Source organism: Oncorhynchus kisutch, linkage group LG15 (genome assembly GCF_002021735.2).
Source record: "Oncorhynchus kisutch isolate 150728-3 linkage group LG15, Okis_V2, whole genome shotgun sequence".
NCBI classification, from domain to species: Eukaryota; Metazoa; Chordata; class Actinopteri; order Salmoniformes; family Salmonidae; genus Oncorhynchus; species Oncorhynchus kisutch.
This window is the reverse complement of record NC_034188.2, coordinates 68,492,056-68,507,716: the sequence shown is the minus strand read 5'-3', so window position 1 is coordinate 68,507,716 and position 15,661 is coordinate 68,492,056. Positions and strand designations below refer to the sequence as shown.

Sequence of the window (15,661 nt, the reverse complement as noted above, 5' to 3'; positions counted from 1 at the left end):
CAGAGTGCATACATTTCCTTTTTCCCTGGTTGCCTAGAGGGTCCAACTTCCTATCTGTAAAGACAACGTGCTCTATGATCAGGCCTGATTTTGGACTCCGGGGAAATTCACCTGGCAAACACTCAGTCAGTCAGTCAGAAAGCAGTAGTGAAACAAAACTAAATTATACCCTATTCTCCACGGTTGTTGTAAAACACAAATGAAAAGCTAAGTACGGTTTAGTATTGTATCAGAGCATTGAGCCTGTAATGCATAAGGAACCTTACGAACCTTGCTAGAGCCACATAGATATCATCAAATGAAGTTGCCCTAACTAACATCCAAATGTGGGCCCAGATCTTTATAAATTAACAAGTGACTTCAGCTCTTAGGAGAAGATTTTTCCCTGACTGTGCTCTTTACAGTACCGTCTTGGATAGGTGCGATAGCTGAGTTTAAAGGGGCTAGTATAAAGCACCTTGTGCTCGGCCTTTGAGAGAGGTGCTGCTTATTTAAACAGAGGGCAGTGTGAAAGAGTTCTCCAGGCTGGGCGGATGATCCTCTAGCGTGAAACAGGCTGAAGCCGCAAAGTGTCTGCATGACGGGTCCCATCTGGGCCGTAATGACTTTAATAAGGGTAAACAGTACTCCTGACAGAGGCAGTACATTGGGGAAACCAAAATATTGGGAAACTGAGCACAAATCATGAGGAGAGAGTTCACCAGCTGCCCAGACGGCAGTACCAGAGGCCTATAGCAGTACCAGAGGCCTATAGCATATATCGGGTCACCCGGTTTGAACTCACCCTCATCTTGCTGTGGCAAGATATCCTCAACCGCACAACACCTTAGAACATGAAACGTAATTCCAGGTATTACAAAGAATGGCTAAAACTTAGAGGGACAGTGAACACTCAAACGAATCAGTTCAGACACCAGTGCTCTGCATTATTTTTGAGCCGTCCAACTTGAAAAGGTCATAGTCCAGTCAACATCTCAGCGACAGATCCCTTTTGATCCACACAGACAAAGACCCGGAAAGTCAGAGAAGCATGTCACTCTGTTCTCCTAAGTATTAGATAAAAGGCATACTTGCAGACCAAGCTGCTAGAATTTATGCGCAGGGGTAGGCCTATGCATCATCCCCACAGCACTACTCATGAGAAAAGAACATGTCTTGACTTTCTAGGACTCAGAGAAAACAGATAAAAACAAAGAATCATCAACATGGCAGAGTGAATGTCATGCTTACTGCCATTTTCCAAATATTATTATTGCAGGCCCAGGGATTCCCATTTGGTCCATGTACTCAACAACAGATGATAGTCTTTCTCTCCAGCCAGAACTGATACCCCTGGTCTATAAACCATACACATGTCACAATCACCCCAGTGTTTAACATTTGGGTCTCTCTGTAACCTATTAGCCATTCAAATGTTCAGTTTAGTGTGGAAAGTTTGGCTTCACTGCTTTTTTGTGAGCGCAGGGAGAGAAGAGAATAAAACATTAAAAATATATATATATATATTTTTTTTAAATATGGTCCTTTTAGCAGAATATAAACAAATCTGTTTTCACTTGCTCCAATCCCATCACAGATCCTTTAACAACACAATTAGGAATTTTGTAAGTGGGGCTAAAAGGAGGAAAACTACTCATCCCATCATAACATGTAATTTGAGTGAAATGTTGAGTTTCGGCATGGTTTTATAGTTAAAGAAAAATTACTCAGACAGAAAGGAAAGTATATAACATTAACCACACTCCCCTGGGAGGTCGTTAGCTGCATGGATAAAAGAGGAAGTAGGACTTTTAGCGAGGGTAGAGCAACTAGGGCTTGTAAGCTCAATTAAAGAAGGTGATATATAGTTCTGACTGAGTGCCGTCTATTCCTGATGGCCCAAATAATTACAGATGAGGATAAATGCCTTATGATGACCATTCCTGTTAAATGATGGCTGTGTTTTACATTCTCTATTCCCTCCTGACTATTTTCATTAAAAGGACCACAGAAAGAAGAGTTTCAAATATTTCCCCCAGGGAGTGCTCATTCAAAGTATACCTCTGCTTTGTTAATTGAGCAGGGCCTCCAAAAAACCTTTAATCCCTTAAACGGTGCTGCGCCTGGGTAAGAGCTATAAAACCACAAAGCCAGAGAAGAATATCCAAAAAATAACTCCCTCTCTCTGCTGTTTTTGTCCCTCTGTTGCACGGGACAAGGCACTGTGGTAAAGATTTGGGGATTAGGCAAAGAATGTCCCCTCAAACGTTCATTAACTGTAAAGGCTGTAATTGAGCTCTTAATCAAAGTTCTACAGACCAACAGACCAAGGCAAAGGGCATTTTGATACTGAGGTACCCACCGTGTTTGGAGTGTACGGTAAGCCGTAGAATTTATGCTGCATGTCCTTTAAGATATCAGTCGTTGACCGGTTTTGGGGTTTTCCATGATACATTTGATCCAGAGCAGAGTAGAAAATCTGTCCACATAAAAAATAAACATGCTGAATCATTCATGTAGTTACATGTTAAACCTTTGAAACGTTCCCAAATATCCCACTTAGAGTTAAGTCATTTTCTGTTGCCTGAAAAAGGCTGATATCTGTTATGTCTCTACACTACCATCAATCACTGAGTCAAAGCACTTATGTCATTTGTGTTTTTAAAGCAACGGTAACAATATAGGATACCTATATCCTAAAAAATACCTATAAAACTACTATAAAGATTAGCAGATAACAGTTGTCAGTGTTTGCTGCCGTGCCAGTACATTTTAAACAGTTTGAGAGCAAAATGTTTTGCCCTTGTATTGTGCATTTTCATGAGAGTTCAGTGTCATCGTAACCCATGAGTGTTAATGTATCCCATTCAAGGAAAAGCTGTGACCCATTTTGTTCATTGTTGTTGTCTGTCAGGGGGATTTACCTGTAGTTGAGTGTCTGCCGCACCACACACCTTTTTGGACTCACACAGGCGAGCCACCATGCTCTGAGGCAGAGGCTGCAAAAACACAAAAGACATTCATTTCTCAGCCGGACTACAGCACCATACCTCTACAGTAACCCATCTAGTAACACAAAAAAAAATTGTGAGTTTGTGTACCTGTCCTGTTTGATAATGGCGGGCAAATTGGTTCACTACACGATAATCAGTGGCAAAGTACTCCATGAGAATAGAGGGGACCTCAGCAAAGTCAGTGGCACATCTGGTTCCTGAGAAGACAAAAGCAGTCTCAAGTTGCTCCATTACTGATCTGTTATCTAAGTGGATGTCTCTAGCCATGAAATTGACATTTTTAAGCATCTTGAGTTACTTGCTAAGGCGTATCCTTTGTCTTTATCTAACAAGTAAAGGAGCATGCAATCAATCCAATGATAACCAGTGTGGATTTCCTCACCAAGCCATATCATTCTGAATTGGATTTAACAGGCCTTTTCAAGTCTCCACACCATGACTGAACACAGCCTCTACGCATGCCATTCTAACCTGTGACCATCATTATAAGATGTCATTCACAACACCACCCACTACACAAGCAGAGGATGAAACCATTAATACTGAAATCAATCCTCCTCACTATTAGGACTATTGATTTGAGAGAGCTTTACATACAGTCATTCCCAAATTATTATTCACATTAACAGTGCAAATACACTGCTCAAAAAAATCAAGGGAACACTAAAATAACACATCCTAGATCTGAATGAATGAAATATTCTTATTAAATACTTTTTTCTTTACATAGTTAAATGTGCTGACAACAAAATCACTCAAAAATTATCAATGGAAATCAAATTTATCAACCCATGGAGGTCTGGATTTGGAGTCACACTCAAAATTAAAGTGGAAAACCACACTACAGGCTGATCCAACTTTGATGTAATGTCCTTAAAACAAGTCAAAATGAGGCTTAGTAGTGTGTGTGGCCTCCACGTGCCTGTATGACCTCCCTACAATGCCTGGGCATGCTCCTGATGAGGTGGCGGATGGTCTCCTCAGGGATCTCCTCCCAGACCTGGACTAAAGCATCCGCCAACTCCTGGACAGTCTGTGGTGCAACGTGGCGTTGGTGGATGGAGCAAGACATGATGTCCCAGATGTGCTCAATTGGATTCAGGTCTGGGGAACGGGCGGGCCAGTCCATAGCATCAATGCCTTCCTCTTGCAGGAACTGCTGACACACTCCAGCCACATGAGGTCTAGCATTGTCTTGCATTAGGAGGAACCCAGGGCCAACCGCACCAGCATATGGTCTCACAAGGAGTCTGAGGATCTCATCTCGGTACCTAATGGCAGTCAGGCTACCTTGGTGTTCTCTGGAAAATGCCAAACGTCCTGCACGGTGTTGGGCTGTAAGCACAACCCCCACCTGTGGACGTCGGGCCCTCATACCACCCTCATGGGGTCTGTTTCTGACCATTTGAGCAGACACATGCACATTTGTGGCCTGCTGTAGGTCATTTTGCAGGGCTCTGGCAGTGCTCCTCCTGCTCCTCCTTGCACAAAGGCGGAGGTAGCGGTCCTGCTGCTGGGTTGTTGCCCTCCTACGGCCTCCTCCATATCTCCTGATGTACTGGCCTGTCTCCTGGTAGCGCCTCCATGCTCTGGACACTACGCTGACAGACACAGCAAACCTTCTTGCCACAGCTCGCATTGATGTGCCATCCTGGATGAGCTGCACTACCTGAGCCACTTGTGTGGGTTGTAGACTCCGTCTCATGCTACCACTAGAGTGAAAGCACCGCCAGCATTCAAAAGTGACCAAAACATCAGCCAGGAAGCATAGGAACTGAGAAGTGGTCTGTGGTCACCACCTGTAGAACCACTCCTTTATTGGGGGTGTCTTGCTAATTGCCTATAATTTCCACCTGTTGTCTATTCCATTTGCACAACAGCATGTGAAATGTATTGTCAATCAGTGTTGCTTCCTAAGTGGACAGTTTGATTTCACAGAAGTGTGATTGACTTGGAGTTACATTGTGTTGTTTAAGTGTTCCCTTAATTCTTTTGAGCAGTGTACATAGGGACAATACAATGGTAACAGAGTGATGCTAAGTATCCGATTTTTCACTTTAAAAATGTATATGTCAAACAAAAACCAATGATTGCAAAGTTAAACAAACCATACAACTCTATGGACAAGGACGACTTGGACGTTTCAGCATCACTCTGGAATTACCCATAAGCACAATGCCAGGCTAAAGCTGCTAAAGTTAACAGTTCAACTCTGAGAATGTCAGATGAGCATGGCTGACCTGTGATGTGTTGGTAGCGTGTGCGCCCTAGCATGGAGTGCATGGCATGACCCATCTCGTGGAACAGGTTCTCCATCATGCTCGGCGTGAGCAGGGTGGGGGCGCTCTTGGTGGGGTGGGGCAGGCTCAGCATCAGCACCACTACAGGCAGCTGGTACTGTCCACTCTCCTGGCACTGCCGCCCACCGCGGATGGTGAAGTGGCAGTCCTGAGGAAGGGAGAGACAAAGAGAACATTGAGGCCCTGCCTTGAAATACATTCTATGTACTGCTGGTTTCAAGATCAGTGCCATAGGGCCAGAGACTTTTTTCTTTTGAACATGCTAGCTAACTTTTTTTGATCTACTGAAACTCATGTAATCTTTAAAGAAAGCCGGTTGCGTTGCGGGCGTGGCGTGTGAGGCTCTGTCTACCTGGTGAGGTTTATTTGCTCTGTGGAAGAAGTCACAGTAGATGTATCCCAGCAACCCCTCTGTCTCATGAACTACAGCCTGGACAGGAAGTGACAAAACAGTAAACTTAGGAGATCACACCATAGAAACACAATTTAGACTATGTAATCACAGCAAACAAATTAAAGCTTAAACACTAGGAACATTTGAATAGTTATATATATTTTTTTTACCAGTTTGCGGACATCATCATTCCACACCTCTCCTGTACTTGGATGTTCAGACATGATAGAGACTCCATAGAGCTTGGTGAAGAGGCTGTTCAGGCCCTCCATACAAGACCCCAGGGAGAAGTAGGGGCTGTAGAGGCTGGGCTCAATGTTGTACCTGTAACCAAAACACAACCACAATATGACAAACACTTCAGCCTAATCTCAGTTGTGTGACTGTGACAAGCTACTGTAGACAATTGCAGGAATCTCATGCTAAAACCAAATGGGCATCTATTAGCAAGGTTCCGTAGTTATTGATGGTGTTTTACAGATTCCTCTTATTTCCTCCTAAAGCTACTTGATGCTCTGATTAACACTTGTCATGCTGACTCTTCAGACTAACGCTCTCAGACTAGCAGACATAAAAGGGGAAGCCCTATCAGTTGATCTGCAAGGCTCCTGTCAATCTTGGGAAGCATGCACGATTACTCACTTCTGGTGTGGACAAAGCAAGCCATTTGAAGCAAGCAATGCCTGCCCTGAAGGCATATCCAAATGTAATTTGGATTGAATTAAAACCAGTGAGAAGCCCATTTCCTACGCCCAGCTTTACAGACATGATTACCATGATGTGGCCTCCTTGCTTGATGTACAGTGCATTCGAAAACTATTCAGACCCCTTGAGTTTTCCACATTTTGTTATGTTACAGCCTTATACTAAAATGGATTAAATAAATACAAATCCTCAATCTACACACAATACCCCATAATGAAAGAGAAAACATTTTTTTTATTTTTATAAAAACATGTATTTACATAAGTATTTAGACCCTTTGCTATGAGACTTGAAATTGAGCTCAGGGTGCATCCTGTTTCCATTGATCATCCTTGAGATTATTCTACAACCTGATTGGAGCCCACCTGTGGTAAATTTAATTGATTGGACGTGATTTGGAAAGGCAAACACCTGTCTATAAGGTCCCACAGTTGACAGTGCATGTCAGAGCAAAAACCAAGCAATGAGGTCGAAGGAATTGTCTGTAGAGCTCCGAAACAGGATTGTGTCGAGGCAGAGATCTGGGTATGGGTACCAAAACATTTCTGCAGTATTGAAGAAGTTTGGAACCACTAAGAATCTTCCTAGAAATGGCCGCCTGGCCAAGCTGAGCAATCAGGGGAGAAGGGACTTGGTCAGGGAGGTGATCAAGAACCTGATGGTCACTCTGGCAGAGCTCCGAAGTTCCTCTGTGGAGATGGGAGAACCTTCCAGAAGGCCAACCATCTCTACAGAACTCCACCAATCAGGCATTTATGGTATATTGGCCAGACGGAAGCCACTCCTCAGTAAAAGGCACACAACAGCCCGCTTGGAGTTTGCCAGAACATGATTCTCTCGTCTGCGGCAGGGACTGGGAGAGGCACCTATAGGTGCTGGGAAAGGCACCTATAGGATTCTCAGACCATGAGAAACAAGATTCTCTGGTCTGATGAAACAAAGATTGAACTCTTTGGCCTGAATGCCAAGCGTCACGTCTGGAGCAAAACTGGCACCATCCCTACGGTGAAGCATGGTGGTGGCAGTATCATGCTGTGGGGATGTTTTTCAGTGACAGGGACTGGGAGACTAGTCAGGATCGAGCGAAAGATGATTGGAGCAAAGTACAGAGAGAGCCTTGATGAAAACCTGCTCCAGAGCGCTCAGGACCTCAGACTGGGGCTAAGGTTCACCTTCCAACAGGACAACAACCCTAAGCACACAGCCAAGACAACGCATGAGTGACTTCAGGACAAGTATCTGAATGTCCTTGAGTGGCCCAGCCAGAGCCTGGACTTTAACCCGATCGAACATCTCTGGAGATACCTGAAAATAGCTGTGCAGCGACGCTCCACATCCAACCTAACAGAGTTTGAGAAGATCTGCAGAGAAAAGTGGGAGAAACTCCCCAAATACAGGTGTGCCTAACTTGTAGCGTGATACCCAAGAAGACTCGAGGCTATAATCGCTGCCAAAGGTGCTTCAACAAAGTACTGAGTAAAGGGTCTGAATACTTATGTAAATTTCTTTTTTTTCTAAAAGCATGTTTTGCTTTCTCATTATGGGGTATTGTGTGTAGGTTGATGAGGGAGGATAAAATATGTAATCAATTTTAGAATAAGGCTGTGACGTAACAAAATGTGGAAAAAGTCAAGGGGTCTGAATACTTTCCGAATGCACTGTATATGGGACAAAGTCTGTGGCAAAAGGAAGCTTTTTCACCGACTGCTAATGGAATAATAGCAGTAATCATATGATCTTTCCTAAAGACTAAAGGGAGTAATTTATACTATCTTGCACATGATGTACTACTGGGCCTTCATTTACCACACAATCTGAAACTCCTTTCAGTAGGACATAAACATTCTCCAACTGACTTCAGTAGGAACTGCAAACCACTAATGCTGCTGACTAAGAGAAAAGGGCAACAGGAGCCACTTAACGGTGGTGGTAACTATGGGCAACCAGCCATCCCTGGGAACCGACCGCATTCTAAACCCAACTCCTAACAACCAACATAGCACACCAAGAAGAGGGCTGAGGGGAAAGTGATTCGGAAACAGATTTTCCTCGGTTAAAAGAAGAAAAAATACAACTCTCCAACATATCTCCCCCTCCTCAGACAGAGGTAGTGCCAAATCCCATTGTGGAAACAGCCATTGAGTCCATCCCCCAGGACCTGGAATGTCTGCATTAAAGCTTTAATAAACCGTTAGACTTATTGGTCTCTGGTGAGCGCCTGAGTGGAAAAGCAGTTCATTAATAATGTCCGTAAAAAGACGACATGAGACCGGCTCAAAACTGGAGACGCTAGATGTGACCAACCACATCTCCCATTCACTCAAACGTTCACAGCAGATTAGGCCATTCCACTTCTCCATCTGTAAATCATGACATTTATGAATTACCCTTGACAATAAAGATAATACGCTTTCTTAACCACCCAAAGCCCGTTAATCAGCATTAAAACTGCAGAATATATTACGCACACTAGAACAAATGCATAGGGTCTCAACAGATAATACATAATATTGTATATGCGATTGGAGATATCCTTTCCCGACAGACTAAAATGGGATTTACTCCTGCAATGAGTTCAGGTTGAGTTGAATGCTGTCTGGGTCCTCACTGTATTTTGGATGGTTCTCATCTGCCTAACACATTCAAACTCTGTCTTTCTATACTGTAGCATGGCAACAGTGATTCAGGTTGCATATTCTAATCCATTGTTTTGGATATGTTCCATCACATAAATAAAAATGACAGGGAACATGTATTACGCAAGGATAATTAATTCAATTATATAGACGCAGAGGGGAAAATCTTCAGGTAAAATGAGGTGACAGCGCAACTGAGCGCAAAGGAAGTTGATCCAGCTTGATTATATTGAAAAGAATATACGAAGACTTACGTAGCTCCCATTTATTTAACCTTTATTTAACTAGGCAAGTAGTTAAGAACAAATTCTTATTTACAATGACAGCCTACACTTGCCAAACCCGGACGACGTTGGGCCAATTGTGCGCCGCCCAATGGGACTCCCAATCACGGCCTGATACAGCCTGAATTCGAACCAGGGTGTCTGTAGTGAAGCCTCTAGCGCTGAGATGCAGTGCCTTAGACCGCTGCGCCACTCGGGAGCTCCCATGCTCCTCTCCTAACACAATTGATACCCGAGGAAGACCAGGTAAAAAAAAAAAAAATGATGCTCTGCACTGAAATACAAAGTTGCCACCCACCCCAACTACAGACAGATAGATAGAAATCAAACAGATTTATCTCATTGACAGTTGGCAGAGAATAACTGGATCCGTTGCTTTGTTTGAATAATAGATCTAGGACTGTAATACTCACCTTTCAGCACGCAACACACCACTGAAGTATGGAGGATCCCATGGCATAAGCTCCTATGGAAGATAAACATATTACTAATAGCTTGTGACAAGAATAAATAACACACAACCATTTGTATTCACCTTTTTTTCATCTCACTATGGACTCATATCTTTATATGTACATTGCTACAAGAGCTGGAATATAAATATTTATAAACGACAACAAAGCAGTATTTACCGCATTAAGGGGGTTGAGTTTTGTCTTCATGTCTTTAATCATCTCAAAGTCTATTGCGGTTCTGTATGGGAAGAGATTTCAAATGAGTGGCTGATGTGATTGCGGACTTCACTGTCAGGCCTAATTCAAATTCAATATGTGAAAAGTGTATTAATCTATTTAACAAACTATTATTTCTGCTTTATAGTCAATTCTGTATCCAAATAACTGGATCTCTGAAAGCTCCAGCATATAAATTGGAATTCAAACATAATTTTTTTCAAACCTTCACTTCACTAAACTTATAAAGCTCTTTCACTCTTTCAAGGTTATATCGTCACCTTGTGGTAGAGAGGATACATGTCAGCTTTTCAAGACAAGGTGGATTACATATTTCCTTATAGCTATATACTGTATATAAGGTGAACAAATTGTGTTGATTTTGGCATAGCTCATTTTTTATTGTACTTGTATTATGTGCTGTACCTTTCGGAGAGTTTGTCCGTCAGTAGCTGGAGGAAGTTCATCACCGTCTCTATAGGCAGAAGAAAGGCGGGCCATGTTATAGCAGTCACACACAAAGGCTTTATCATTCCCAACATCAACAGTGTAGCACAGTTGTAGTGTAATATTCTAACTGGGTGACAGTTTTTGCCAGGGTGATTTGTTTGTGTTTAATAGAGGGCATTGGTTGAATCATTCATTCATTCATGTAAACTGCTGGTAAACCTAGTTGAACAAGTGTGTTTACTAACTTGGCGGTATCTGGCTGAAATGGTAGTCATTGCTAAATATCCCTCCTAATCATACACTGAAGAACTACCAATGCTTATACATATGAATCCAAAAAAGGCCAAAGGTTTACTAATTGAAGTGAAAGTGATTGTTGGGGGACAGGGGCGGAAGCATAATACCTGGGGTTTTGGCCATGGTTCCCTGTAAAGCTCTGTGTGCGTAAGACTCATATCCCACCAGTTTGGCCAGTTTGTTCCTGCATTTCAACAGCTCTTCCAGACACTCCATCAGATCTGCATTTGGGTAGAGGAAAATCCTATAGGCAACCTCCCGAACCTGAAAAGAATGTCAAAAGCATGTGTTTCAGGTTCTTCACCCCTTAGCCATCCCTATCACAGAGCAACCCTCCCAGGCATGGAGCATCAAATAAAATCAGGACAAAATCAGGAAAATGCAGGACAGAGAGAGTCTGACTATTACTCAACAATAGCATTTCACACAGCATTAAGCAGCATTAAGTAGGCATTTCTCCAGATAGACTGCAGCGCTAGCAGTACAACTGGATATCATGTGAGATTGGCGCTACCAGGTGGTGAAAGAGAGAAACATTTGCAAATGAAAACATACCAGGTCATTAGAGGACTCAGCGTGTAGACCCCCAATCTGAATGAAACTGCCCTCCGTTGCAAAGTGGCAATGAATGTGCTCAGGTATAGCCGACTTTGCTATTCTGTTTGGGAGGTGAGAGCCCATAAGAAACTCATTGTTTAGATCCAAGAGCTTGACGTGAAGCTTGACAGCCTCTTTCCGCTGCAAAATGTAAAAGTCAGAAAACAGACAGTAAGGAGATGAAAGAAACATGTGACAGGGGTGGTTATCAACACACTAAAAAACAATTCAAAGGGGTACCTTACCAGTTTTTCATCCAGATGAATTCCACTGATCGCAAAGTCAAACATGAACAGCTCAGCCACTTTCCTAGGTAGACAGAAACATTTACATTACCTGAATGAAACTGTCAAGTCTACGCTAAATTAACTACCGGTAAAAGGATTTAGGTTGGAGAGCATACCTTGTTTCTGGGTCCAACTGAGCAAAAACTTCTTTGTTATCCAACAAATTCTTTAAACTTCTACAAAGGTCAACATTGGTGTTGAGTCTGTGAGAGAAACAAACAGTGAAGAATCATTATGCAATATGCCACTCAATAACATATTCTACTAGACCTAGTTCAATGGCACTTACTTTTCTACAACTGTGCCGATCTCTATACATGTCTTCTCTGCTGCCTCACGGAACGACGGGTCCGGATGTGCCACTTTCACAAAGTCAGCCTGGTTTGGGGAGAAAAATAACTGTACCTGTCAACTTAAATTGATTGTTTTTTGACTATCCTGTGCTTTCTACATTAATAACAATGAATATATACAGGGTTTTTACTTTATTTTTTACTATTTTCTACATTGTAGAATAATAGTGAAGACATCAAAACAATGAAATAACACATGGAATCATGTAGTAAACAAAAAAAAAAGAGTTAAACAAATCAAAATATATTTTATATTTGAGATTCTTCAAAGTAGCCACTCCTTGCCTTGATGACAGCTTTGCACACTCTTGGCATTTTCTCAAGCAGCTTCATGAGGTATTTAATATACAGTGGGGAGAACAAATATTTGATAACCTGCAAAATGGTCAGTGTTTCCTACTTACAAAGCATGTAGAGGTCTGTAATTTTTATCATAGGTACACTTCAACTGTGAGAGACGGAATCTAAAACAAAAATCCAAAAAATCACATTGTATGATTTTTAAGTAATTAATTTGCATTTTATTGCATGACATAGGTATTTGATCACCTACCAACCAGTAAGAATTCAGGCTCTCACAGACCTGTTAGTTTTTCTTTAAGAAGTCCTCCTGTTCTCCACTCATTACCTGTATTAACTGCACCTGTTTGAACTCGTTACTTGTATAAAAGACACCTGTCCACACACTCAATCAAACAGACTCCAACCTCTCCACAATGGCCAAGACCAGAGAGCTGTGTAAGGACATCAGGTATAAAATTGTAGACCTGCACAAGGCTGGGATGGGCTACAGGACAATAGGCAAGCAGCTTGGTGAGAAGGCAACAAATGTTGGCGCAATTATTCGAAAATGGAAGAAGGTCAAGATGACGGTCAATCACCCTCAGTCTGGGGCTCCATGCAAGATCTCACCTCGTGGGGCATCATGGATCATGAGGAAGGTGAGGGATCAGCCCAGAACTACACGGCAGGACCTGGTCAATGACCTGAAGAGAGCTGGGACCACAGTCTCAAAGAAAACCATTAGTAACACACTACGCCGTCATAGATTAAAATCCTGCAGCGCACGCAAGGTCCCCCTGCTCAAGCCAGGGCAAGTCCAGGTCCGTCTGAAGTTTGCCAATGACCATCTGGATGACCCAGAGGAGGAATGGGAGAAGGTCATGTGGTCTGATGAGACAAAAATAGAGCTTTTTGGTCTAAACTCCACCTGCCGTGTTTGGAGGAAGAAGAAGGATGAGTACAACCCCAAGAACACCATCCCAACCGTGAAGCATGGAGGTGGAAACATCATTCTTTGGGGATGCTTTTCTGCAAAGGGAACAGGACGACTGCACCGTATTGAGGGGAGGATGGATGGGGCCATGTATCGTGAGATCTTGGCCAACAACCTCCTTCCCTCAGTGAGAGCATTGAAGATGGGTCGTGGCTGGGTCTTCCAGTATGACAACGACCCAAAACACACAGCCAGGGCAACTAAGGAGTGGCTCCATAAGAAGCATCTCAAGGTCCTGGAGTGGCCTAGCCAGTCTCCAGACCTGAACCCAATACAAAATCTTTGGAGGGAGCTGAAAGTCTGTATTGCCCAGCGACAGCCCCGAAACCTGAAGGATCTGGAGAAGGTCTGTATGGAGGAGTGGGCCAAAATCCCTGCTGCAGTGTGTGCAAACCTGGTCAAGAACTGATGATGAATTGCAGCCCAAATAAATGCTTCAGAGTTCAAGTGACAGACACATTTCAACATCAACTGTTCAGAAGAGAATGCGTGAATCAGGCCTTCATCGTCGAATTGCTACAAAGAAACCACTACTAAAGGACACCAATAAGCAGAAGAGACTTGCTTGGGCCATGAAACACAAGCAACAGACATTAGACCAGTGTAAATCTGTCCTTTGGTCTGTCCTTAGATTTTTGGTTCCAACCTCTGTGTCGCAGAGTGGGTGAACGGATGATCTCCGCATGTGTGGTTCCCACCGTGAAGTATGGAGGTGGTTGTGTGATGGTGCTTTGCTGGTGACACTGTCAGGAATTTATTTAGAATTCAAGGCACACTCAACCAGCATGCCTACCACAGCATTCTGCAGTGTTATCCCACCCCATCTGGTTTGCTCTTAGTGGGATTATTATTTGTTTTTCAACAGGGCAATGACCCAACACGCCTTCAGGCTGTGTAAGGGCTATTTGACCAAGGAGAGTGATGGAGTACTGCATCAGATGACCTGGCCTCCACAATCACCCAACCTCAAACCAATTGAGATGGTTTGGGATGAGTCTGACTGCAAAATGAAGGAAAAGTAGCCAACAAGTGCTCAGCATGTGGGAACTCCTTCAAGACTGTTGGAAAAGCATTCCAGGTGAAGCTGGTTGAGAGAATGCCAAGAGTGTGCAAAGCTGTCATCAAGGCAAAGGGTGGCTACTTTGAATAATCTAAAATATATTTATATTTGGTTACTACATGATTCCATATGCGTTATTTCATCATTTTGATGTCTTCACTATTATTCTACACTTTAGAAAATTGATAAAATAAATTAGCTGGTGTGTCCAAACTTTTGACTGGTACTGTATACATCTTACCAGGTCTGCTACTTTGCACAAGCCATCTGAGAGTTGGTCAAAAGTCTCCACAGTAACAGCTCCAGGAGGGCTGCTGCAGACTTTATCCACCAGCTCCTGTGTGTCCTTCAGAGCCCTTTTAGTAGTCACCTCGAAGCCAGCAGGGGAGCTCAGCTCTGGGACTCCAAACAAGCCCTGTGAAGGTTTTAGGATACCGTTTGACTACATTATGTGGGTTGGAATTTAAAATACTGTTTCTAGTCTAGACCAAATGCTATGTGAACAGAAAAATCTGACTATTAGTTACTTTTCTTGACTGAAGGACAAAGCAGTTTTTGTAAAAACAGTATAGTGACAAGTGCAAATCAAATACAGTAGTGTTAGATAAAACAACAACTACATGCATAGGCTAAGATACATTTGGGAATACTGTAGTTGCATGACTTGATTAACATACCACATTTTTTTCAAACAACTCAAGTCTTCTGTGAGGTTTGGCATTGAAGGCAGCTCCTACAGGTGACCAAGTGGTGACATTTCTCCTCCATATCGATGGCCATATCCCTCTGTGTTTAACAATGTAAAGCAAACGCTTGCAAGCTGACATGATAAGGCACTTACGTTAATTAGCGATCTACAGATGACTTGACTGACTAACCCACTGACACGGCTAGTACTGTAAACAATGGAGAAACGACTTCGAGGACATGCTAGCTAACGTTAACCAATAATGTAGCTACCAATCCACTTTGAATGATTAGGCTGAAGAATAAAGTTAAGTATTGTACACGCAAAATCCAGATATCTTCAGATGGGTTGATAGCTAACTATCCAGTGATAAACGTAAAATATGTTTTTAGCAAGCATTTGGTAGAATTGACAGTCAAGCGAACAGCTTCCACATGTTAGCTAATGATTGGGAAATGCATTTTTGTGCTGAAGAATATAAATTGATCAAAATGTATATTGCCACATTTACTTGATCAACATTAATATTCCAAAATATGTCTTAATGGTGCGGAATGGTAGGCATAACTATAAATCATTGTTTTGCCTGTAACATATAGCATAATTTGTACCGAAAGTGCTGAAAGATTTATAAAATGGGTTATGCCTCGTTCATGTCCTGTCGGAATCT

General features: G+C 42.6%; 1 protein-coding gene across 1 annotated transcript in view; it reads right to left on the bottom strand.

Moving 5' to 3' along the window:
- LOC109905782 (mitochondrial intermediate peptidase) overlaps window positions 1-15,461 on the bottom strand; it is a 47,842-nt gene extending 32,381 nt beyond the window's left edge. Inside the window, exons 1-16 of the mRNA XM_020503378.2 lie at window positions 14,981-15,461; window positions 14,545-14,718; window positions 11,904-11,992; window positions 11,731-11,817; window positions 11,573-11,636; window positions 11,286-11,468; window positions 10,838-10,994; window positions 10,410-10,458; window positions 9,945-10,005; window positions 9,726-9,778; window positions 5,858-6,011; window positions 5,646-5,723; window positions 5,234-5,441; window positions 3,081-3,190; window positions 2,904-2,978; window positions 2,342-2,458 (exon numbers count right to left, since the gene is read on the bottom strand). Coding sequence (XP_020358967.1) covers window positions 2,342-2,458; window positions 2,904-2,978; window positions 3,081-3,190; window positions 5,234-5,441; window positions 5,646-5,723; window positions 5,858-6,011; window positions 9,726-9,778; window positions 9,945-10,005; window positions 10,410-10,458; window positions 10,838-10,994; window positions 11,286-11,468; window positions 11,573-11,636; window positions 11,731-11,817; window positions 11,904-11,992; window positions 14,545-14,718; window positions 14,981-15,130 — 1,809 coding nt within the window. The 5' untranslated portion in view covers window positions 15,131-15,461. The remainder of the gene's footprint in view (window positions 1-2,341; window positions 2,459-2,903; window positions 2,979-3,080; window positions 3,191-5,233; window positions 5,442-5,645; window positions 5,724-5,857; window positions 6,012-9,725; window positions 9,779-9,944; window positions 10,006-10,409; window positions 10,459-10,837; window positions 10,995-11,285; window positions 11,469-11,572; window positions 11,637-11,730; window positions 11,818-11,903; window positions 11,993-14,544; window positions 14,719-14,980) is intronic.
- Window positions 15,462-15,661: the final 200 nt, after the last annotated feature.